This window comes from Chelon labrosus (genome assembly GCF_963514085.1).
Source record: "Chelon labrosus genome assembly, chromosome: 12".
NCBI lineage: Eukaryota > Metazoa > Chordata > Actinopteri > Mugiliformes > Mugilidae > Chelon > Chelon labrosus.
The window spans coordinates 24,452,137-24,477,457 of NC_140345.1; the positions used below are offsets into that span (position 1 = coordinate 24,452,137).

Here is a 25,321-nt window from a genome sequence, read left to right on the forward strand (position 1 = left end):
TAGAACTGCACCCTCAATTGATTGCTTTAAAACCAGAATCAAGACCCATCTTTTTTCTGTTGCTTTTTCTTAAATCATCTTTCTGTTTCATCTGTTTTTAGTCTTTTTAGTCTTTTTATTTCTTTTTAATTTTAATTTTCACCTAGTGACTGGTACTTGTGTCTGTGAATCAATGTGCATTCTTCATTTTATTTGTGTAAAAGCACTTTGGGTTGCCTTTGGTATGAAATGTGCTATATAAATAAAATTGCCTTGCCTTGCCTTGCCTATGGCTGTTCTGGCAGCACTGATGCCCACTGATGGTAATACAAGAGACACTTTATGCAGTGTAACATCTTAACAAGGTTGAGAAAATGTCATAACAAAGAAAATAAAACTAAAATTAATAAAACCACTGATGAAGGAACATAATAATAAGGTATTGTGTTATTTTTCAGCAGTTCCAATGAGAATACGGCAGGTCTGCACCACTCCAAAACAGTAGGTGGCGGTATTGCGCTCTAAACGCGCTCCACCCGCCAGTGAAGAAAAAGAATAAACGTTGCTACAAACTGTTTGTAAGGACGTTATCAACAAGAACGTAAGTGGCTCGTATATATATGTACATGTGTCTGTTTTTTAACTATTTTATTATATTTATTCGTAGCAGGTAAACATATTAACCATATCACTTAAATTATGAAGTTAGCTTAGTAATACTTGTATTAGAGACCGATTAATTGTTAGCTTAACTAGCATCTAATGTGCTATCTAATGCCGCTTAGCTTGCACAGACAGAAATAACGATTCGTATCGAAGGTGTGGAAGCTGCAGTTTTTACGGTAAGTGTAACGAACTGATTGCGTTCCCGTCGTGGTAATGCAACCTGACTGATGGCCAGATTTGCAGCTTGGGGAAAGAACATATGCGAAATAAAACACTGAGCGCCACCGATGTTTCCAGAAAACGCCGAGATCGAAAAGTGTGCGATGGGTTTAACTGTGTCTGTTTTAGCAGTATATGTGCTAATGCCACAGGGGTTTAAACCTCTCTGCCCCGGGCATATAGCACTGCTGCTGCTGTCGGAAGGTACGCTTCTGTTGTGAGAGGTGTGGTTCGGATGTACTCGAAGGTAACATTAGTGCTAACCTTAACCTGTTGGTGCTAGCATAGCCACCTTAGCCATAGTCTGTACGGTGGCCGTGAGAGACCAATGCGCTGCGACTTACTTGAGAAAACACGCGCAAATAAACAAAACACAAGCGTGTATCCATTTGAAAGTAGGTGCAAAACACAAAACAGAAATGTGTTTTGCACAATAGACAATAGACTTTGTTGTTTAGAGCTTCATGACTTTTGGAGTTGAGGACTTTTGCTACTGGTGAGTGGAAATGATCAGAAACATTAGTTGGTTTTCTGCTTATTATTATTATTATTATTATTTTAACAACCTGTTGTATATGTATGTGATGAGATGAGACAGTAAAAGGGGAAAAGGGGATTGCATGCTGTGGCACATACTGAGGATGTGCTGGGCTTACTGGCACATCCTCAGCATGCCATGCAATATGACCCCAGTTCAATGTGGCATGCGATAAGCCAGGTTTTGATCTCGTCGCTACAGTTGACTCAGTATGCCTCTGTGTCCTTCTTATGTGCTGCACTGTATTGCAAAGTGGTTTATGGCATGCAACGGCATATTCTGATGATGTGCCCGATCCGCTGCCGCGTACTGATGCTGTGCCAGGGCATACTGTAGCGGCTACAGCAGCTACAGTATGCCCAGGTATGCAATACATCAGTAGGATCTGGCACATCATCAGAATATGCCGTGGCATGCCATAAACCACTTTGCGACTGTGGCGTTCATCCAAATACTTGGATTATTTCTCGCTGGTTGAATGTAGAGTATTTTGTTTTAACAGAAACACAATTATAAGTTATATTAAAACTAGAAACAGACATATGAAAAGAAGAGAACTGATGTAAAATACAATATATTAATTGTAGAAGAAGCATTTACAGCAAAACTAAGTGAGAAAACACAAAACACAAGAGGTAGTCGAGTCAATACGGCCACGGCAACGCCTGGTTTATGCTCCTGCAAAGGGTCCACACAGAGTTTACATCATAGGGGGCTACGCTGGTGAAAGCATTTATATGTGTGCATTGGTGTGTTGGCATTGTTCTGTAACTACACTGCTAAAAATGCTAGTGAACGAAATCACTGCAACACAAAACAGAGATGATGTTTGAATACATAGAGGGTGTTTACCGATTCCAAGCACATGGATTCAGGCTCGCGCGCTTGGTAATTTAGACGTGACAAATCCGACTCTGAAGAAGGTCGTTCTATAATTGGAACAGCAGCGAACTTGATGACACCTGAGCAGCACTCGGGTTCCAAGTGATGATGTTTCACATGATTAATGAAGTGAGATTTGAGTTCAGGTCACCTAGACCTGTGATAGTTTGACGTTTTTGGACTCAGTAGCTTATGAAAGTAGACAAATCCCGGATGCTTCACACAAAAAGAGACTTTTAAACTCCTAAAAACAAATTGAAAAACAATCAGTTGATTTGTAATGCACAAGATGTATAATTTAATCTAAATTATAAAATATTTTCTATAATTTTTATTCATTATTGAGTAGCAGTTTACTTCAGGGGACTTTAGTGATGTTAGACCAAATAAGAGATCTTTTTGCTGTTATTTTATGTTGTGTTTTATGTCTGTTTAGTTGTTGCGTCCTTTTGTAGCCTGGCTAATTTCAAACATTGTTTAGCAGCTATTTAATCAGTGTTTTTATCTCACAGCATGGCGCTCAAGTCGGGAGAGGAGCGACTGAAGGAGATGGAGGCAGAGATGGCTCTGTGAGTACAACTAGTCTGAATAATCTGCTCACGCTGAGCACAAATACACAAGGCTTTGAATGATCCTTAATGATACCTAGCAACAGTAGCGTAGTCAGAAATCATGAAGACTAAATTCTTGTATAGCTGACAAAAAAAAAAGATGAAGATGTTTCAGATGTGCTGGAATGAAGGAAGACGAAGCTGATGAATCCTGCAAAAGAATCATTGTCAACTCTGTCTCTGTAGTTTTGAGCAGGAGGTTCTTGGTGGTCCGGTCTCAGGAAGCTCACCTATCATAGAAGCAGTACCTGTAGCTCTGGCTGTCCCAACACTTCCAGTAGTGCGACCCATTATCGGGACCAACACGTACAAACAGGTTTGTATGTTCTGGATGCATTAATCTTATTGGCTAAAATGATCCGTTAAAAGTAATGTAATATATCAACACAAGCTGAAAATACAGCCACTGAAAACTGAAATTAGTTTTTTTTCTCTCTTTCTTCCTCACGTTCCGGCTAACTCTAGGTCCAGCAGACGTTAGAAGCCAGAGCTGCTAGTTTTCTCGGTCCTCCACCACCAGCCTTCGTGGGTCCAGGTGAATATAAACTCTTTACATGCGTGCACTAACTTGTGCATTGTTGCAGAGCAATTTAACTTGCAGTTTTGAAACAGACTGGTAATAACTTCACTCGATTCACTCGCAGTAGCTTTCAGCCAGAACGTGCCTGACATGCTGTGGCTTCATTTTTGAAGATGTCATGTCGTCCGTCTTTACGTACAGTCTCACATTCTGTTGTCATGCTGTGCCCTTCATATGGATTCACTTAGATTAATTCTGTGACTTGTGTCTACCTCAGTTCCTCCAGTACGTCCGCCCCCACCTCCCATGATGAGACCTGCTTTTGTTCCTCATATCCTGCAGAGACCTGGTAAGATTACCCCCTGACTAGTTTACTGCTTTATAATAATGGTAATTAATATAATACAGGGCGACACAGTGACGTGGTGGTTAGCACTGATGCCTCACAGCAAGAAGGTTCTGGGTTAGAATCCATTGGCCGACTGGGGCCTTTCTGTGTGGAGTTTGCATGTTCTCCCTTGTGTCTGCGTGGGTTCTCTCTGGGTTCTCTTCCTCCCACCGTCCTAAGACATGCTCATTTCTGTGTTAGCCCTGAGAAAGACTGGCTGCCTGTCCAAAAATCAACGTATTGGAGCCCTGACCTCAATCTAAAAGAAAATTTGTGGGCACAACAGGGAAAAGTGTGAGTGAGCAAGGAGGCCTACACAGCTGACACCGGTTCTATCGGGAGGAATGGGCTAACATTTAAGACGCTTGTGGAAGGCTGCCTTGAAACGTTTGACCAAAGCTAAATGATTTCAAGGCGATTCTGCTAAACTCTAAACGTAAACGTTTAAACCTTTGTCTGCTGTTAATCTGACAGTTCACACTCTTGAAATAAAGTAGTGGTCCTAACTTGACCTAAGACAGGGAATGTTTACTTGGGTCAGAAACTATTTGTCTAAACTGCAAGGAAACTTCTGACTTATGCTTTTGTTTTGTGTATGTGTTAATGTTCGAACACTGTGTTGTTAGGTGGTCAGAGGCTACAGATGATGCGAGGTCCCCATATAGCACCTCCACTCCCCAGGCCTCCTCCGCCTCCTCCCATGATGCTGCCTCCCTCCCTTCAGGGCCACATGCCTCAGGGTCCCTCTCCGGCCATGCAACAGATGGCTGCTCCTCCTCAGGTCAGAATAATTTCTCTTTTGTATCAACACCATTGTTAATTTCTTGCGACTTCAGTGTTTTAAGTTCATGCGTCTGGTGTTCCTGACTTGTCTCCCTCAGATTTCTGATGTGGGTTCGACGGCATCAGTGAGAATGGGGCCTTCGCCTTCCATCAAACCATCACCCTCGATCATCCAGGCAGCACCCACTGTGTACTCCGCCCCTCCTACCCCCGCTGGACACAAAAGAAATGATCGGATTCAGAGACAAGCCAGAATGGTACGTGCAGTTTCATCTGTGCGTGGATGAACTGAAGTTTATTTTGTGTTTGTGTGTATTCTCGAAATAACACACTGAGCTTGAGTGTGTCTCGTGTTATTTTTCAGGAAGAACTTGCTGCGCGGGTTGCAGAGCAGCAAGCAGCAGTAATAGCGGCAGGTCTACTCGACAAGAAGGAGAGTGCAGATAGCAGCGCTGTCATCGGACCAAGCATGCCCGAGCTGGAGCCCCCCCACACCGAGGTGCATATAGATGGATAGATGTACTTTGTTGATCCTGTTCGGGACATTGTTGGGTTACAGCAGCGTCACGAGCAGTGGTCTGTGCATAATCATGGGCATGCATCTGTGTTTCAGCCTGTGGAAAGTGCTACAGAGGACAAAAAGAAATCGAAGGTTGAGAAGGTGAAGAAGTGTATCCGCACAGCAGCAGGAACCAGCTGGGAGGATCAGAGTCTGCTGGAGTGGGAATCAGGTACAAACTGATGCAGGGACAATGAGCTAAGAAAAGGTCTTCTTCTAAAACCGCTGTAGATATTAAGGCATAGACGCCTTAACTTACGCACATAGCCAGTGCCGGTGTGGGCCATTTATACGAATGAAACTTTCGTCGTAATTTCGCCGAAGATGAGTCATACAAATGTACCTTTGTACCTTCGAACCTCCTCAGTTAACCTCGATATGTTCCATCTTTATTGATCCAAAACAATCAATTCAAAAATCGCAGAGTGGGTTAGGGTCTGGGTCACCGCGGCGCATAGTTACATTTCTGGGGAGGCGCACGTCAGACTACAGCGCTGGGGTCTGCACTGTCGCCGTAGCTTCTCAGCCAACTTAACGCAGAAGTCTAAACCACCTGTTGGGGATGTCCTGATCAGTATTGTTAGATCAGTATTGGGGCTGATCAAGGCATTTTTGAAATGATCGAATCTGACCTAGTGTCTCCCATCTACATTAACTTTGATAGCGCTACTTATTGGACTTAATACAGTCAAATAGTGCACACGTAATCTAGGAGAATACAAGAAAGAAAAGTCTTTATGAATTTTTAGGGGAGGACATTTAGTTTTAGACTCTGATCGGCAGATACTAAATATTAAAAGATCAGTATCTGATTCATGGGGCTAAAAGACTTGATCTGGACGTCTTTAGTGGATATAACTTCAGATAAACTTTATTTAATGACTGATGATTACATTTTAATAAGTCATTCTGTTCTCTGTCACCCACATATTAACCAGACCTCAGTGAACTGTGAATGCCAGGATGTGTTTACATGAGGTTTATGTGGATATTAGATGTAATGGGTTAGAGGATGTATGTTGATGTGTTTGGGTAGATTTTCAGTGAAGCTTTTATTTTGGTTCACATGTATGTTGGATGTCAATTAACTCGGCTCCTGCTGATTTCTTCTGTCATAAACACAAAAGCTGCTGAATGCTTACAAAATCAACCAAAACATTAAAAAATGTTTTCTTTTTATTATTAACTTGACTCGTTTGTATAAATCCTGTTTGCTCTCCTTGTTGCAGATGATTTCCGTATTTTCTGCGGTGATCTCGGTAATGAGGTCAACGATGACATACTGGCCAGAGCCTTCAGCAGATACCCATCCTTCCTCAAAGCCAAGGTCAGGCTCTTATTCTCTTGAGTTGACTGGTTAACTTCCTGTAATAACCTTAACACAGTATTTATTGGTCAAAATCGACCCAGAGGACAATAGAGAAGTTTGGCCTCGGGTCGTGCCAGACTCTAATCCTGCTACTGAACAGGGTCAAGGCGTAAAAGGTTAGTTTAAAACAAAACAATGAAAGAATCAATAGAGTCCCATGGTTCTGATAATAAAAAAGAAGCCAAATAATGAAAGGAATGTGCTTATTTATTCACTGTACACTTCCTTTTTTAAATATACATCATCTGTCTTTTCATAATATTCAGGCACTAGTCAGAGACATTCAACAATTAGCACAATTCAAGTAAACTTCATATAAGTACACCCATAAAATGTGGGACCCAACAAAACATGTTACAGCAGACAATGGGATTCAGGTAATAGCAGTGGGAATTAGCTTTTTACAAAGATTCAAAATAATAATAAATAATGTCCAGTTCATTTAACATGGTTCACTGCTTAAAAGATTCTGGAAACCTTTCCTGTCACAGAGGTTTAACCAGAACTCAAAGCCCTAGCTTTCAAACTGGTAAATGGACAGAGGACATGCTGAGATGTCCCGTCACACTGGCTAAATCTTTTTTTATTTTTGTCCTCAGGTGGTGAGAGATAAACGGACTGGTAAAACCAAAGGCTACGGCTTCGTCAGCTTCAAAGATCCAAACGACTACGTCCGAGCCATGAGAGAGATGAACGGTCAGTCCCTTATATTTTTGGTTTTATGGTGTTATGTTGGTAAACGGTCATTAATGTTAAAAACTGATTCTGTGGCTTCCTCTCTTTCATTCATCCTTTGTCCTTGGAATCTTTTCGTTCTTAGCCAGGATGTAAATGTGCTCCTTATATCCCTCTGGGTCGTTTATTTTGTGTTTCTCCAGGGAAGTATGTCGGCAGCCGTCCGATCAAACTGAGGAAGAGCATGTGGAAGGACCGCAACATGGAGGTGGTTCGCAAGAAACAGAAAGAGAAGAAGAAACTAGGCCTCAGATAGTGTTGAGACTCGCGGGGTTTACTGTGTGTTTTTACTGTGATCTGACATTGATCAGGTGTTAGGTATGTTTTTGTCCTCAAATAAAAATATAATTTCCCAAGTAGTTGATTTTTTTGCCGTCTTTGTTCTTGTTTATGCATTTTTTTCACCCTTAGCGTTGACGCTCCGTCAAATTCCATCTCCCGTCAGCTCCTTTGCAGCCGTCCGTCCACTAAAGATGACATCATTCACCGACACGCCATCGTAGGAGGAACCAATCAGAGACAGCGGCAGATTCTTCTTCTTTATAAAGCCGCGCATTGATTCTGAAAAAGTACACAAACATCTTAAAACGGCTTTTCCTTACACCCTGGGAATGTATATTTTTAGATTTAGTGCAAAGTCGGTACTGACCTACTCGCCGAAAGTGTCCTAGATAATATTGAGGTATACAATCCTGATGAGAAAAACATGAAAGGTTTCACCATTATTACATCAATATGGATGAGAGAGGTGAAATAAATTATAGAAAAGTCACAAATTCTAATATTAAGCTACACAAATTGGTAACTGGTTTGGAACAAAACTATTACGACAAGCTGCCACACCTTGAGAACAGACACTTGACTCCATCTGGGTGCTGCAGTGACTCCCAGGTGGGATTGGACGGCCTCAGTGGCTCTTGCTAAAAGACTCTCCTCTGTTACTGCTTCTGGGGATCCAAATGCTTCTTGGAACCAGGCCCCACCCATCATCACCTGGGGGACATGGACGTGACCATAAATCAGACAGAAACTGACAGGAAATGTGTGCACTGGATTACAATGTCACTGCACGTTTCTAGTGGACAAATTAGGAATTGCAGTTACTTTTATTGAAATACTGCAGTTTCGACATAAATCATGAGGAAATGTACGCCCTGCTGTTACCATAAGGCCTTATGGACCACATTCTTAAACATGTCTTGGTCTTGGCCTCCTGTTGCCCTACAGGGCCCAGTTTAAGCTCAGCAGAGACCACTCCTCATCCACTCCAGATCTCCAGCTTTCTCCTCTTCTCATCATCCCTACCACCAGTGTCTAGACCCTGAGGTTTCCCCATGCTACGCCCAACCTTACCCTCTACCTTGACGTCACAATTTAGTCCAATCACAAAATACTTACTGATCTCAGGGAAGGAAGTATGTCCTGATTAAAATACTTTTCTTAAAGAGTGTGTGTGTGTGTGTAAAAGAGAGAGAGAGAGCGTACCGTCAGTCTAGCGGTCTGTCCATCTGGTCTGTTGTGCTGAGGGAAGTTAACAGAGTCATAGACCACTCCTAGTACACCCCGATCCTCTGACGATGGAACAAGGTGGCCGAAACCCTGGCAACACACAAACGCTCAACAATTTACGAGTTGCTTATCAGAGCCACAATATTATATTTGACTGTGTCCCTTGAGTCTCTGGGTCAAGGTGTGCCGCTACCGCTTATGCTTCAGCGGCGATTTGCTTGTGAATAGGACAATAATGTGCTTGTACCACAGGTAAGTGAGTGAAATGTGCACACTTATCATTTTTGTTTTTGTGTGTGTTGTAACAAAGTCCTCACCGTTACAGGCAGGGTGACACCGTCATACTCCAGATTTACCACTGCAACGGTTACAGTCGGGATGTCCTGCAGCTGCTGGATAAGAGGTTGACAGGAGGGGGGCAGGACTGAAGAAAGGACTGTGAAGAAGGGAAGGTAAAATCTTTTTTAATCAGTTTTTTCTGTGTTTTAGCTTTGAGCATAGACTGTATAAATATGGACGGGACAGCTCCTCTAAAGTGAAGCCAAAGCAAGTAGAGCTCCCCCTGGTGGCTGGCTGCAGTATAGGTGATGAGCTCCACCCCCTCCATGTTAGTGAATGGGACTTGGGCCGAAACTAAAACACTAAAATACACGTCAAAAAAGTATGGTTTCTGTCATTTTAGATTGTTAATATAATACTGATGCATGTTCAAGTGTCAATTTTTTGGATAAGTTTTGTTTAAGTTATTTAACGCTATAGAAACAGGCATGTGACATAATGGTGACTACCAGTTGCCATGCCAACCGCTCCGTAAAGCTGTCCCATGGGACCGTGAGAGTTGTAAAAGAAAAAAAAAATCATGTGCAGTATATAATCCAACATTTCTTTGTAACTGGTGGACGTAGAGCATAATGTAGTACTAATTAAACAAAAATGCCAGTGAGTCTGGAAGAAGTGTGGGCGGTTCATTGATAAACTAGCATCAGTTTGGCATTCATCTTCTGTAACTGCTTGTCCTGTGAAGGGTCGCGAGGGGGCTGGAGCCTATCCCAGCTGTCATCAGTGTTAACCACCACTCCACTGAGCCACCCATGAAGTATACATGTACATTTAAATACTGGGAACATTTTAACTTTGTCCCTAAACATGCAGCAGCTAGAGAAACTGGGGGGGGGGGGGCCTTCATTCAAGACTTCCAATATTTCAGTAATTAACACTTGCCTTTAGCTGGAACTGCAGAGATGATGTGGTCAGCCGATATGACTCCATCCTCCAAATGGATCTAGGCACACAGTTACACAAATTATTTTGAAAGCTGCTGAATAACATTATGATAACTGAAGTGTCCAGGATGTTTCTGTTTCTACTTAAAAATGCTGACATATCACAGATGTAGAGTTTATTTCAGCTACTTTCTCACTAACTATTGTACCCATTAAACTGTTGTTAGTTTGCCCGTATGAATGCACAGAGAATTTGATAACAATCCATCCAATGGTGTGTCTGAGACAGTTAATTCTTAATTACAACAGTTATAACAACGTTCTGCAGAAAAGAGGGAAGGAAGACGAAGCTAATCCATCTGCATCTTCACTCTATTCATGTTCACATACTCTTATTGCTTCTTCACTAACCTTCCACCCAGACGCCGAAGGATTAATCTGCTTAACGTCTGCGTCTCTGTGAAGCTCCACTTTCCCGCTCTGTTGCAGGTACTCGGTGATGCATTCTGGGAGGGATCCCACTCCGCTCCTCAGGGACCACATCGCCCACGACTCTTTAACGGATCTCTCAGCCAGAGGGCCGGGGGAGATCACAGGAGTCGGATCTGTAGATTTACAAGCACACGACGTGAGTCTAGTCCTGACACGGAGATTACAGACAATGTGAATTAACAGTTTTTCGTTGCACTGATGTCACAGAGACATAGTGATTGGGGTTGTCCTTTTGCCTCTATTCCAATCTCAAATGTCTGTGAAGGTTCTCAGTCATCCAGGTCATGGTATGTCCAAAAATGCTAAAGAAAGTCAAATGGACTTAGAGTAGAGTTTCTTGAAGACAATTCATCCCAGTAGCTTCTTCGGTTTTTAAAGGATTGGTGGAGAGTTGGGGTTTAAAGAGGAACATCATTGGGTGTAGCTCATCACATGACTAGTGTCTGTTCACAACTAAATACTTAGCTGTGGTTGGGAGAGACTGTTTGACCCTGTCCCCTTTTTCAATGAACGGTGCACTAACGACCCATTATCAATTATCGGATGTACCAAACTCAAACTGGGTATATGCCACAACTTATAATAAAGTGTGTGTAGAGGGCGCACGCTTTCAGACAGACATATTTAGTCAAACAGCAAAAACACGGTAAAATGTTCTCCTACACAGAGGTCTGGAACCGGGCTGACAAACCACCGCACATCTGAAACAGAAGTATTAACTTTACAGCAACTGTCGGTGCGTACCTGAGCCCAGCAGCATTCCCAGAATCAAGGAACCTCTGCGCTGCTCCGCGTTGTAGAGAAGAGGAAAACAAGAGCGCACACTTAACTTCCTGCAGTCGCCTGCGAACACGCCACGACACAAGCTGTCCACAGCTATGTCTGCCACCTACACACACAGGAGAAGAAGAAAATACGAGTAAAGAATAGCAAACAACCTGGTATTTACAGTTGCAATCCTGCCTCATTTATTTAAAGCCTAAAACCAACATTCACATGACCAGCTCAGACAAGAAAGAACATATTTTTACTGACTCCTTTGTAGGTGATGGGGATTAAACCCACCGTCAGTTATTTGGAGATGAAAAGAGTGAAACTATAGTTTATGTCAAAGAGTCACAGTTCAACAGAATTTATTGTGAAGCAAATAAGAATTAAATGAAACTAGCAATGATTTAATGACACTGACCATAGTCTTGTATGCACTGGATGTACACCGATCAGGCATAACATTATGACCACCTTCCTAATATTGTGTAGGTCTCCCTTGTGCCTCCTAAACAGTTGTGACTCATCAGATAATGAACAGGGAAGGGGCTTGTGTGCATCATCCCACAGATACTTGATCAGTTTGGGATCTAGTGAATTTGGAGGCCAGGTCAACACCTTGTGCTGTTCTTCATGTTTTTGTTTTTTTAGTTGTTCCTAAAGCATTTTTGTGTGTGTGTCTGTGTCAGGCTGCATCCTGCTGGGGATGGCTGCTGCCATCAAGCAGTGTCATTGCTATGGGGTGGGGGGGGGGCCTGGTCTGGTCTAGGTGGGTGCTACATATCTAAGTAACATCCACATGAATGAATGCCAGGTCCAAACGTTTCCCAGCAGAACACTGTTGACCTCTCCTGTCAGTGGTTTTAATGTTGATGTATTTAGTTAAAGAAATTTCTCCTCACCTCTTTTCCTATTCTCCTAGAAACAAATGAATGGATGGACTCGTCCTCCTCCTTGCCTTTTTTCACCAGTATTTCAGCAGCAAAGTTCAACAGGAGTGGACGAGAAAAGGGCGGGACTGTCTTCAAAAGTCCACTGAAAGAAAGATATGATGTACAGAAAGAAATGGAAACTTATACATCAGTAATTAATGGCATACACATATCATTCTCATAATGTGAGAATTCCCTCAGAGCTTTTGCAAACTGTCCCTTTGTAATAAATCATCAAGAGTCAATAATGTTTATCTTTACCAAAAGATCTGTTTCATTATATGATTACCTGAATTAACCTGTTAAGCCCAGGCCATATTTTAAGAAAATCGCCTAAAAATACATACCCAAAGTAAATGAAGAATTGTGACACAATTACATGGTTCATATGCATTTCCTTCTAGTCTGGGAACATCTGGACCTCAGGGAATGTATTCCCAGTGTCAGAAATGTTGTGTCTGTTACTATAGTTGAGTAAATTGCAATAAATGAAAGGAGAAATGTGAAATTTCTACCCTCGCCTATTTTTTTTCCTATTTGTAAGAGGATAACACTATGCTAACAATAATCCCATGCACACAGGTGCCACTTTTTCAATAACTTTTGATACGCAGTAATCATTGTAGCGCTCTCCCGGACCCGGTACCGGGCTATATGATCTCCTTACGTTCAACCAAAAGCAGAGACAGAATAGCTCTTCACTGTACAGACAGACAATGGCCCAGAGGACTCGCTGCAAAGTTTTAATCATGAATATGTGATTTAGAATTAGGTACTTTTGTCCAATTACACTTGAACCACTGAAAAAAGGTGACAGTGCATAAAAAGAGTCTGCACTCTAAGCCAATAACTATAACAAATATGTTTTGGTAACAAAAGAAAGCGACATTTATTTCCAGCTAACCAAATATAAATTATTCTACTGTACCTTATTCCTGATGGCATCTTGTGGAGCTGTCCATTCACATATAGATATCTGTTCTTGGCTGCAATGTGACTGTAGGTGACGGGCAGAATGTCCTCCCCGAGACCCAGGTCTTCCACCTGTAAAAACATCAAATATTAACATCAAATCCACCAAAAACACCATGATAAAACCCTTTACACCACCCTGACTAAATCTTCACTAGGTGGATAGGACTCACCATATTGAGTGTGTTGCGTCCCACTGCCCCAGCAGGTCGGATACTCCTGGGTCCATGTTCAAACACTGCTCCATCTGACCTCCTGGTGGACCACAGCCAGCCTCCAAAACGACTGCTGGACTCCAGAACAATTATCTGTTTGGATTGATTTAATAATTGAAAAAACACGCAGACAGCTGGTCCGTAAATAAAAGATAAGCCCATGAAGAAAAGCCAAAATAAAATTTACAGAATGTTAGACAAATTAAACTAAACTTTACAACAGAAATACCTTTTAAAATGTTTTAATATTCTGTACGTATGCCTAGTTGTAAAAACTTTGTGTGAAAATGTTCCCACTGTGGGATAAATAAAGGATCTTATCGTAGTTTATTTTTGTTGTGTGATGCCATCCTCTTCCTGTTACTATGGCGTTTTAAACTTTTCCCTCTCCACTAGAGTGCAGCACTCAGCTTCTCTAGTTTTTTAAATGAAAGAGATTAGAGAAATGAAAGCATTTCAATGTCTATTGACATCTAATCTTCCCTGTTTTGTTGTGTAATTGCTGAGTCAAGCATAAACCTGAGTAAACTCTGCGCAGGCTACCATTTTTGTGAAATTAAAAGTTCACATTTGAACGACATTTATATTGAGCTCATTGCCACCGTCCCCTTAGTGCTGGCTCTGATGGTCTCCAGCTGGGTCTCAGTCTCTGGGTTTTGTAAAGCATCTTGCGACAATTTGTCTTGTTATTAACGCTATATAAATACAACTGAATTAAGTTTTTGGCTGGTCCTCACTTCTTTACAAGGCCGTTTCGGCTAAGACTTGGTTTTAGAGTAAAGGTTACAATTAGGTTATAGTTAGGATTAGGGTAAGGGTCTAGGGAATACATTATGTCAATGGATGTCCTCACAGAGATAGCAATACAATACAAACATATGTGTGTGTATGTGTGTGTGTGTGTGTGTGTGTTACCTTAGTAACCTGGGGGCTCTTGCACAGGTAGTAAGATGCAGCCAGACCCCCGATACCTCCACCGAGGACTGCAATCGTTTTCATTGGCTAATCAAATCCGACAACAACAAACACTGAATCAGTACATTAAGAGTTGAACACGTAGCAGATGTGCTGTGGCAGGGTGTGTCTGCTAAATAAAGCCTGTTGATAATGATACGGGGAAAACAGTTAGTTTATCAGTCTCCTCCTGTCAGCCAGCAAGTCGTCTACCCAACCGTCCGTCTTTACGGCTTTGCTCTGTATTATTATGCGTAAAACACAAAATAAGGACATATTATACGTGTCGAATGTGTTTAACCTGAGGTCCTCACCCGGACCTGGGACGTCCTCTCCTGATGCCACATTAATCTCTATTGGACTGTACGTCACAAACACACACTACCTGAACTTCCACATTCTTATACAGAGACATTTCCTCACTATTGTTTTAAAAGGAAACGTCTCTCTTTTCTGTCTGTACCCGGCTGGCCTTAGGCAGATGGGGTTCCTCCATATGAGCTGGGTTCTGCTCAAGGTTTCTGCCCATTAAAAGGCAGATTTTCCTTGCCACCGTCGCCTTCAGGCTTTCTCTGGGGGTTTCAGGCCAGATATGGTAAAGCATCTTGAGGCTATTTGTATTGTTATTGACGCTATATACTTCAAATTTAATTGAATTTACAGTTGTACCTGTGAGTAGAAGTATTCATTCACTGTACAGACAGCTTTTGTACTTATTAATATATCAGTAACAGTGTTCACTGTGTAGTTAAAAGTTCAACTTGTATATTTTCTGTTTGATATGTAATGTGTTGTAATGTGTCGTAGTGTAGTAGATAGAGTACTGCAGCAGTTGTTACAGTTACAGTAAATTACTGAGTGTGTCTTGTCATCATATATGTAGTATAGTGAAACTATTTAACACTTCTTTTTTTTTTTTAACATATTGTGGAAGTGACAATAAACCACTTCTTCAATCATACAATTAACCAGAGTTCACCAGTCGACCTGAAAACGTGCTAGCCTGCAATGCTACACAAGCAATGCTACACAATGTCGCGGTCCACGAACAGTTCAGGTGTGCGTAAAAAGGTCAAAGGGCAGAGTTACAGGTGAGACTACAACTTCTTAGGACGCAGACGCTGTAGTCTCTGACAGGAGGACACAGGCAGCAGCTTCTCAGCAGCAAGCAGACTTCTACACACCAAACTACAGTTAAGCTATATAACTCCATGCGCGCGCTGATACGTGAACCGACAGCCTCATAGTTTTAATTCATATTTACCTTTAAATATGGCGCAGCAAGGCTTCATAAGAATGTGTGTTCCGTCCGTCTGCCCGTTTGGCGTCTTATATGATTTTTCCTTTTCGTAATGCGTATCCTTCTTCTTCGTTGGTTTATTTCTAATGGCGGTTGGGAAGCTTAAAGGCGCATTACCGCCACCAACAGGAAGATGGGTGTAGGTGTGGAGCAGCGTCAGATTAAACAGAAAAGAAAAAAACCCGAAACAAGTCTACAAGATTTCATCTAAATTTGACTTTTTATATATATATATATATAAAATTATAATGTAAATCCGTGCTCTGTCTGTTGACTTATTATTCAAGAGGCCGGATAATAAAAAAATAACAAAATCTTCCTCAATTTCTGTTGCCGTGTACACCCTTTCCTGTTGGGTGGTTGCCTATTTTGTATAACATGTAATAAAGCCCCGTATGACTGATTCTGCCTAAAGTGTGATGATGTTTTTTTCTTTTGGTTGCCTATCACCAGTCATAACAAACAATAAACTGTGCCAAGCCACCTTTTCCTTTCATTATGGCGTACTATGGCGCACCCGCTGTGTTCGAGTGTGGAGGAAGAGCTTAAACAGAAAAACAAACAAACAAAATTGAAATATGTCTTATTTGAGAGGATAGAAAAAAATATCACAATGCTTAATCTTTCTCAATGACTGAAAGAGATGACTTCTGTACTTGGTACACGATCAGCTGTTTCTGAAGTGTGCACACTGCAACACTTTAGTGTTGGATGTATTTTATATGATGCGTAATAAAGACCCGTATGAATGATTCTCAGAAGTGTGACGATGGTTGGTTCTTTCCTGTTCCAGGTAGCTCTCCTCCCAACCTAAACTGTTTTTATATTATAGTGTACATTACATACAATCAATACTGCATAGATGTCTTGACTTAGCTTCATTTTTACTTGTAGGAACTTGAAGTTCTCTGTTCTCATGCCTCATGAGCTAAAACTCGACAGATCAGCAGTTACCAGAATTGTAAAACGCTATTATTGCTGCACAAGGAGGTCACACCAGACACTGAAAGCAAGGGTTGACACACTTTTGCACCACACAGATATGTACAACTGAATGTTAAATGTTCTTGAATGACAAAATCCACACTTGAACCATGTGTAAATTAATGCAAGATTAAACCATGAATGCCCATAGATGACAAAGAAAGTGTCTCTTGGGGTAGTGTGGGAACTTTTCCAGCAAACATACTGTTTTTTTTTGTTTGTTTGTTTTTTTTTGTTTTTTTTGCTCCCACTTACACTGATTGATTATTGGGGGTCTAGTAAGCCCCAGTGGAAGGAGATATTCACCAATCAGGCATAACATTATGACCACCTTCCTAATATTGTGTAGGTCTCCCTTGTGCCTCCAAAACAGTTGTGACTCGTCAGAGAATGGACATGGGTTGTCCAATGTTGTTAGTGGGGGTCTTTGTGTCCTATGGGCTGAGGAGAGGGGACTCTGTGGATCATCCCACAGATACATCAAGGAGTGTCACTGCTATGGGTGGGGGTGCCTGGTCTGATCTAGGTGGGTGCTACATGTTTAAGTAACATCCACACGAATGAATGCCAGTTCCAAAAGTTTCATAATGTTGTGCCTGATCAGTGTATGGTGTGTGTTTCAGTTTGACTCAGAGCAGCAGCCTGTTCTTTTTGTCCTACTTTGTAGTGAATTTTTTGGACTGTACTATCTTGTCTCCCACGACACGACTCACTGTCTTGATACTGGAAGCCGGTCACAGTGTGGGGAGTTACAGCAATCTGTTAGAAGTACTGACTAATAGCCAACAGTGTATCATTGTAATAAACAGAAGACTTGTCCTGGGGCTTGTTAGTGTTTATTTCAATAAACTCTTCTGAACTCAGCGTTTTTTTGCGTATTGCTGAGAGTCAGCAAACAAGAATATTATTGCTTGAGCCCTCAAACGTGACCATTGTTCAGGTTTCAACTGGACAGAGTTGGGTCAAAGTGTGCTGCCCTGGTGGTTTTTTATTGTGTCGTTAACGGTCTGCAGGTCCATGCGTTGCTACAGAAGATGCTTGCTCAAAATATTTTTGCTTGCAGCAGCGTTTTATGTTTTTTATCACACCAGGGCAGAGTTATTGCTGTCGATTTGCTGCAGAAGTCTAGTAAGCTGTCACATGCAAAGCTAACAAATTCCTGTATCTGACCCCCAGTGGCCAGGTTGTTGACTGTGTCTCTGTGTGATAAAATGGATTATTGTGTTTCCTCATAACTGTAAGGTTTCACTGTCTTCTCTCTGGTGCTTTAACTCCTCTCCTCAGACCAACTGCACAAATTACCCACATACTCCCAGAAACGCGTATTAAATCATTAACTATTAACCATTAACCATTTTCTCAGTGTTGCTTTGCTACCGTGTTATTGATTGTGAATTTCAATATTACTGCTATTAGTAAACCATTAGTATTGGTCACCTTTACCATAAGGAGAATAACTGAGACTGACTACACTCCTGGGTGGTGCCCTGTGTAATATCTGCACACTTTCTTGCACAAAAGTTTCACAATTTTCCTGTTAATTTAGAGTTAATAATATTTGCTACTGCCATTAAGAAAATAAAACCCTCCGTAAATACATGACGATGCATTAAAGCTATTTTAAATTAAATATTTATATGCAGTTTTAATTCTTTTGTGGCATCCACTAAGCTCCTATACAGCCACAAATCACATGAAGCAGCAGGTTACTCATCGCCTACAATCATGTGAGTGACATCCTTACTCAGTAACAAACTGCAGTTAAGCCATAATCAACCATAATACAGAACCATAGTAGATGTGCTTTGGTCAAAGTCTTAGGAGTACCAGCATTAGAGTGCGGTACAACGGAAAAGAAACCCATTAACGCTGTTTTGGAGTGTTTCAGCCACACGTTTCTTTTCTATGGCTGGGACACTGCAGCCGTCATGGAAGCTCTTCACAGTGATTTTGCTTCTGGTGGGACTTCTAGGAGGAGAACCACAGGATGCAGCCCAGCGGCAAAGCAAGAGCAGCGATGAACAGTGAGTTGGGGTTTGAAGGGATCGGAGATCCTCATGACGGGCTCTACATTTACTCTGCTCACATGTTGTTCTGTTAACTTTGCAGGCCTCGTATGCTGTCAGAGGGTGGTCACCTTGTCTTCACGACTGGTGAGAATAAAGATATCCGCTTCCAGCCCGCAGCGTCAGGCAAGGTTAAAGTGGGTGATGAGGACCTCACACAACTTCTGAGTCAGGTAAGCTTAGATTTTTTCTGTTGCTGTTACACTGACACATTTAGTGTGAAGGAATAAACAGTTATTTGTAAGATCAAGCTCAAGCCAGTTGCTCATACAGTGGACATTTCAGTGACACTCCTTAAATGCCTTGGCTGCATGTTTTGGCTCATTGTCATGCTGGAAGACCTATCCACAACCCATCTTCAGTATACTGGCTGAGGGAAGGAGGTTGTCATCCAAGATTTTACGGTACACGGCCCTGTTCATTGTCCACTCAATACCCTTAGCAGAGAAACAGCTCCAAAGCATAATGTTTTTCTATTCTTGGGGTCATAGTCAGCGTTTCTCTTTCTCCAAAGAATTTTGGTAGTCATCTGACCACATCGCCTTCTACTGGTCTTTCTCTAAATCATTCAGATGTTCATTAGCGAACTTGTCTGTATCTAGGGGGACCTTTCGGGCGCTGCAGGATTTCAGTCCATTTCGGTGCAGCGTGTTACTTATGGTTTTGTTGGTGACCGGGGTCCCAGCTGCCTTGAGATCATTAACAAGCTTCTCCTGTGAGGTTCTAGTCTGATCCCTCACCTTTCTCACGATCATCCTTACCCTACATGGTGAGATCTTGTATGGAGCTCAAGATGATGTGCATTTTGTATTTCTTCCATTTTCAAATAATCTCACCAACAGCTGTCTTCTTGCTGACACTCTTGTAGCCCATTCCAGCCTTGTGCAGGTCAACAATCTTGTCCCTGATGTCCTTGGGCAGCTCTTTGGTTTTGCCAATGGTGGTGGAGAGGTTGGAAAGGAAGACACTGATTCTGTAGACAGCTTTCTTTTACGCATAACTAGTTGAGATTAGGAGCATTTTCTAAAAGTGACAGGACAAATTTGTGTGCCTCAGAGGCACATGACCAGTCTGTGGTACCCAGAATTCTTGATGGTTGGTAGGGTATCAAATACTTATTTCAATCAATCAAATGTAAATCCTTTTATAACCTGTATAATGTGTCTTTTTCAGGATTGTTTATTGATTATATCTCTCTCGGTCAAAACCATAAAACAATATCATAAAAAGTGGGCAAGCTTAAAAAACGTGTATCAAATAATGATTCCCCCCACTTTGTGCGTATAAGTGGCAATACAATTGATTTTATTGTATAGTATTGACTAATTTGGATGTGACAAAATATTTGTATTCATAAGATTGAAAAAGTAATCATGCTAGGTTTTATAGATAGTGTTAATCTTGATTGTTTCAAAGTTTATTGTGCAACAAAACACCTAGAACAACACATATACAAGCAAGCAATAAAATGCTACTGGCTTATGTATGGCACCCATATAAAACTATGAATATTTAACAAGTTAGGAAGCAGACACAGCAAGAACAAAGATTAGGGGTCAGGTTCACTGAGGTCATTCCTACTTCCCCGTTGATATGGAGAAGAGATAAACGAACAATAGTGCATTTGAATTGTCAGTATGTGTAGCACAACTCCACATTGGTTTATCAGATTTGTAAACTTTTTCGAGTCCACCCTGGTCAAATAACTTCAAAAAACTTAGGCTTGTTTCAGGCTAATGATTAAAATGTACAAGAAAAGGAAAATGTGCATAAGGAAATACTTTAATACGGTTAATACTTGAGCAGTGTTGGGACTATGGGAATTCCAAAGATCAATTTGTTCATTGTGTAGTGCAAAAGTAAACTGTTCATTTTTTTGTTGCACACAAACAACAAATGCAAAACAGGGACAAAACAATAAGTACCTGTCATCTGCAAAACATAGGAGGTTAATGTACTGTGTGGTGCGCTGTGTCACGTGAGTGCATATTAAGTCTTTAAAAAAATGAATGAAAGAGAGTCAAATAAGAAAGAAAGAACGCTGGTAATTTGAGATGTGGTAATAGTTTATTAATCGTATAATAATATTTGACATATATCTCATAATATGAAATAAATATTGTATTAGTGTAACAACATTTTTGGATTATATGAGGTAATGGATAATTTGTGAAGTAGAAGCCTTGGGCAGAACCCAGGTTTTTCACAGAGGCATATTAGCATGCATACACTGTAAACACAATATTCACAAGATTATATAACATGTAGGGAAGCTACTATATATAGAGAATTCCAAATATAAGAATTATAACAAATATCAACATGCTAAATGACACAAAATAATACTTTGTGGTGTAGTCCCGAATAATCAGCCATTCTGGTGAGGCCCCTGAAAGCTTCCCCGTAGTGGGATAAATACAAATGTGAACATGCAAATTACCCGTTTAAACTATATAACTAAGGTATTAAATAAGGTATTTCTTAAATCGAATAAACAGTTTTGTTGACATTGGGAAGTAAACCGTCCAAATTCAGTGCAACACAAATGGTGCAATAATGGTGCAATGTTAAAACATAACGTCTCCATTAAGTTGTGTCAACGTATTTCCTCTCTTTAACTACAATTACCACGAAAAGTTTTTAAATTTGAGCTCAATTTAACACGTTTTCAAAACTTGTGAGTTTTGTCTGCGTAGTCAATGTTCATTTAAAGCGATGGGGGAGGGGTGGTGGAGAAAAAATACCGGGAAATTTTCGCATTTTTGAATTAGACAAAAAAATTACTATTAATAGTTGGTAAATTTAAAACAAGGCTCTACAGAAGAGGAAAATATATCACGGTATTACAGCGTCAGCAAAAATATCGGTACTTTGAGTGAAAATAGCTGAGGACTATTTCCAGCGGCGGATGGATGCACCGGACTACAAATTGAATCTCAGAAACCGTTGAAGCGGACTCAGTGCACCTGCCAAGCGGATTAACACCAAGCTGGGGTCGTAGAAGAAACAGGTCAACGAGGAGGTGAGTTAAGCTAGCAGTGAGAGTTAGCTAGCGGTGAGAGTTAGCTAGCGGTTAAAGTTAGCTAGTTAGCTACGCAGTCAAGGCTATAGAGCGTCACGTGACTTTTTTTGTTGACACTGCCATGTTGGCAGGAAACTCCCGAGGAGAAATGAATGCCGCTGATAATATTGGCTGATTTCAGGCCGTCAGAGTTTACTGCGCACTTTAAACAGATAGAAATTGACCAGTACTCACTCTAGTCTTGATATGAGATGAAGGACACAAATCAGAACAGGAGGACAGCGGCCCTACTTGATCGTCCGTGCTTCTTTTTTTAGAGATCATAAAGTCATCTGGTCGGTTTTTTAGTTTAGACTTTTCTCTCTCCAAAGCTGTATCGTAACAAACTATATAGCATGTTATTAGATTTACACATGGTGTAAAATAGGACTAAATCTGTCTTTGTTTTAGGTTCATGGTGATACCCTGGATGTCCTCAGGAAGGGAATATGTGTTGGACTTCTGATTGGACATGAATGTGTTCTTCATGATGCTTTGCCTCTAGAAATCTTCAGTGTGGACATGGTCGTAGAGGAGACTGTTGTTAGTGATGGCCGTCTGACACCCGAGGCTCCGACACATGCGCCGTAGCTCATGAAGCAATTGTATCGAACCACTGTGCCGAGGCGTGGTTCGGTCACGTGACTAGTGACGTTTGAAGCACTTGAGTGACGTTCGAAGCAGTTCAAGTGCTTCGAATGCTTCAGCGGCAAACGAATCACTGAGGGCTTCGGTTTGTCATGTGAATCACCTGGTGGGATCGAGCGTGTTCAGGGATATCTCGGATATCCTATCCTTATTTAGTGATGCTCATTTGAATGTTTCTTTGCATAATAGGTTGGTTTGTTGCTGTAGTTGGAGTTAGTTGCGTATATTGTGGAGATAGATCGTAAGATTCCGAGAGAAATAGATGAATTACATGATAACACTAGATTGATAGATAGACATAGTTACATAGATAGTCATAAATAGCGTTATATATAGATAAGACAGAGAGAGAGAGATACAGATAAGATACAGATATATAGTCAGAAGTATGTGTATAGTTTTGGTTGGGACAAATCACGTGTTTTGTGACGTATGAACCATTTCACTGCTTCATTCAGAAACCCTGTCACTGGTTTGGTTGTCTCGGCTCTTTGGGAGAGATGAGATGAACAAATAATGAGTCAAGAGAGATTTGGTTTGACACTGTTGCATTCAGTACAACTATTCTCTAACACTACTAAACCCATGACACCAAGAGCAAAAGAAAATAGTTGATGTAAGCGCTGAAACATAAACATTAGTGCAAATTAGCGAAGGTTCATAGAGTGTAGTAGTGACGTAATCAAAATGGTCCAACGACAACAGAGCAGCACTAATAGGGTTAGTGGTACACTGTGAAATCACTGCCCTTTCGTTAACGAAGCAAGGGTTCGATTCCCATTTTTTCATTTTTTTATTTTTTTTATAGACATATAGTCATAAGTGCGTGTATAGTTTTGGTTCGGACAAATCACGTGTTGTGTGACGTATGAACCATTTCACTGCTTCATTCAGAAACCCTGTCACTGGTTTGGTTGTCTCGGCTCTTCGGGAGAGATGAGTCTTCGAAGCAAATAATGACTGAGTCAAGAGAGATTTGATTTGACAGTGTTGCATTCAGTACAAATATTCTCTAACACTACTAAACCATGATACCAAGAGCAAATGAAAATAGCTGACGTAAGCGCTGAAACATAAACATTAGTGTAAGTTAGCAAAGGTTCATAGAGTGTAGTAGTGACGTAATCAAAATGGTCCACTGACAATGGCGCTTCACTGATGAGGTTCGTGGTACACTGTGAAAACACCGGTCTTTCGTTAGCAAAACAAGGGTTTGATTCCCATTTGTTCTTTATTATTTATTTTATTGTTATATATATATAATTTTATTATAATAAACTTTAAACCACATATCCATGTAATGTAGTCGAATAGGAATGTGCATGGCAAATCAAGTACCATACAAGCATGAACCAGTATGACACGTCTCCATTGCACTACATTTTATTGTCCACTAGATGTCCTAATAGAGCACTGTGTCATTGAAGCTTCGAGTAATGAACCTTTTTTTGAACCACGTGTCGAGGCTTCAACAAAGCCTCGACTGGCCATCACTAACTGTTGTTCTTCAAAACCTCAAATGTACCCACTGGGTTTAAAGTGTTAAGGGTCACCATTTACTGCTTTAATCTGGAATACATTCATAATATGAATTCTCCTTCCAGTTCCTGCAGAGGGTCATCATGAAGATAAAATCCAGTGTTCAGCAAGGACACATGGACTTAGGGACAAACTGTTGAGATGGTGTTTACAGGCTTGTGACTGTCCACCTCTGACATGGTTACTCTGTTGTATATGTGTGTTGCATGTTGCTTCCCCTGAAAAATAATGTAGGACCAAATGTTATCAAAGCTGAATACAGACTGTTTTTAACTGACTTGTTTCAGTGTATTTTAAAATAAATGTTAACAATTTTGAACAAACAAGTTGTGGGTTGTATGTATCTGAAGTTTAGATCAACTTAAAACCTTGACATTGGTGATCAAGGTGAGAAATCTAAGTAGAAACTATTTAGAAACATGTTCTCAACTTAAAATAATTGATAGAAATGTAGTGAAAATTAGCTTAACTTGGAAATGTGAGTTAATTTGACAAGATAAAATAATTTTTCTTAAATGGATAACGTAACCTACTAAGTTTTAACTCGGTATCAAGTTGAAACAAGAAATGATCATTAGCTATAACTTAGCTTTTTGAGTTCAAACAGGTTTTCTTTGTGTTTTTAAGGCGGCAGGTGAACGTTTTACCATCTAGAAATAAATTACAGTATAGTATGATGTCTTCCATGCAGTAACTAGCTTTCTGTTTTAAAATGTTTTCTTTTTTTCTTACATTTGAATGTTAAAATGACTGTACAGTATATGGACTGTTTCAGATTAAATCCAACAAAGATGACATCGATTACATTAAGTCTCACGGAGGAGGCATTCCCTCTGATGTCACCAACAAGCTAAACCAGCTTGACACCAAGGTAGGACAAATCTGGTTCCTGTCTGATGGAAATATTAGATGTAAAGTCAATTATTTTAATTTGTAATTTAATTTAAAACGACTCGGTTAAATTAAAAGGTATAAATCACATTTTAACAATAACATTGATGTACCTGAAGGTTCCCAGTCATCTGGCTCATGGTATATATCTAAAGCAAAGTTAAAACAAAGGCATTTGGACACATTGGAGTTTTCTTGGAGCCTTTTTATCCCATCCCCTTGGCTTAGGTTAGGTTTTTAACATCTCACTTTAAACACCCAGGCTAATCTGAAAAGCGCCCTCTTGTTGCCAGTGAGTAATGGGTCGCTACCAGACCCTAGTCATGTGAGTTTCAGGTGGGCAACAGCCACAGATGTTCCAAACAAAAACCTAAAACCCACACCAGTCACTTGACGCCACTTAGATGTGTTGGAAAATGTCTTCAAGAGAACTCAAACAAGTCCAGTTGCCTTTGCTTTGGCTTTGTTTCAGATAATAACGGCGGTATTGTGAGTTATTTGTGATACAACGCAAGACC

The 25,321-nt window shown here is 40.8% G+C and overlaps 3 protein-coding genes across 5 annotated transcripts in view; 2 read left to right on the top strand and 1 right to left on the bottom strand.

Moving 5' to 3' along the window:
• The first annotated feature begins 521 nt into the window (after window positions 1-521).
• rbm42 (RNA binding motif protein 42) lies at window positions 522-7,608 on the top strand. Its single transcript, XM_084556282.1, has 12 exons — window positions 522-580; window positions 2,797-2,853; window positions 3,082-3,211; window positions 3,361-3,430; window positions 3,693-3,764; window positions 4,430-4,584; window positions 4,685-4,843; window positions 4,951-5,085; window positions 5,200-5,317; window positions 6,375-6,472; window positions 7,114-7,210; window positions 7,393-7,608. Exons 2-12 carry the CDS (start codon window positions 2,798-2,800, stop codon window positions 7,503-7,505), a joined length of 1,203 nt encoding a protein of 400 aa, XP_084412408.1. The 5' UTR covers window positions 522-580; window position 2,797; the 3' UTR covers window positions 7,506-7,608.
• A 65-nt stretch (window positions 7,609-7,673) lies between these two features.
• Window positions 7,674-15,681, bottom strand: ppox (protoporphyrinogen oxidase; the record flags this gene model as incomplete). 3 transcript variants are annotated; one of them, XM_084556279.1, is made up of 13 exons in its annotated part: window positions 15,579-15,681; window positions 14,276-14,362; window positions 13,319-13,453; window positions 13,102-13,217; window positions 12,144-12,276; window positions 11,218-11,362; window positions 10,393-10,586; window positions 9,980-10,040; window positions 9,076-9,194; window positions 8,735-8,848; window positions 8,093-8,242; window positions 7,899-7,941; window positions 7,674-7,810 (listed from the first exon to the last, which is right to left on the bottom strand). In XM_084556279.1, exons 2-13 carry the CDS (start codon window positions 14,357-14,359, stop codon window positions 7,674-7,676), a joined length of 1,431 nt encoding a protein of 476 aa, XP_084412405.1. In that variant the 5' UTR covers window positions 14,360-14,362; window positions 15,579-15,681. The 3 variants fall into 3 exon arrangements, with proteins under 3 accessions (XP_084412405.1, XP_084412407.1, XP_084412406.1); XM_084556281.1 differs by having other exon boundaries at window positions 14,276-14,458; window positions 15,579-15,635; XM_084556280.1 differs by lacking the exon at window positions 15,579-15,681 and having other exon boundaries at window positions 14,276-14,632.
• A 2,461-nt stretch (window positions 15,682-18,142) lies between these two features.
• The window catches only part of cubn (cubilin (intrinsic factor-cobalamin receptor)), a gene marked incomplete at its 3' end in the record, with an annotated part of 50,463 nt that continues 43,284 nt past the window's right edge, over window positions 18,143-25,321 (top strand). The window contains exons 1-3 of the mRNA XM_084556647.1: window positions 18,143-18,622; window positions 18,708-18,837; window positions 24,688-24,783. Of these exons, the coding sequence (XP_084412773.1) occupies window positions 18,504-18,622; window positions 18,708-18,837; window positions 24,688-24,783 (345 nt within the window). The 5' untranslated portion in view covers window positions 18,143-18,503. The remainder of the gene's footprint in view (window positions 18,623-18,707; window positions 18,838-24,687; window positions 24,784-25,321) is intronic.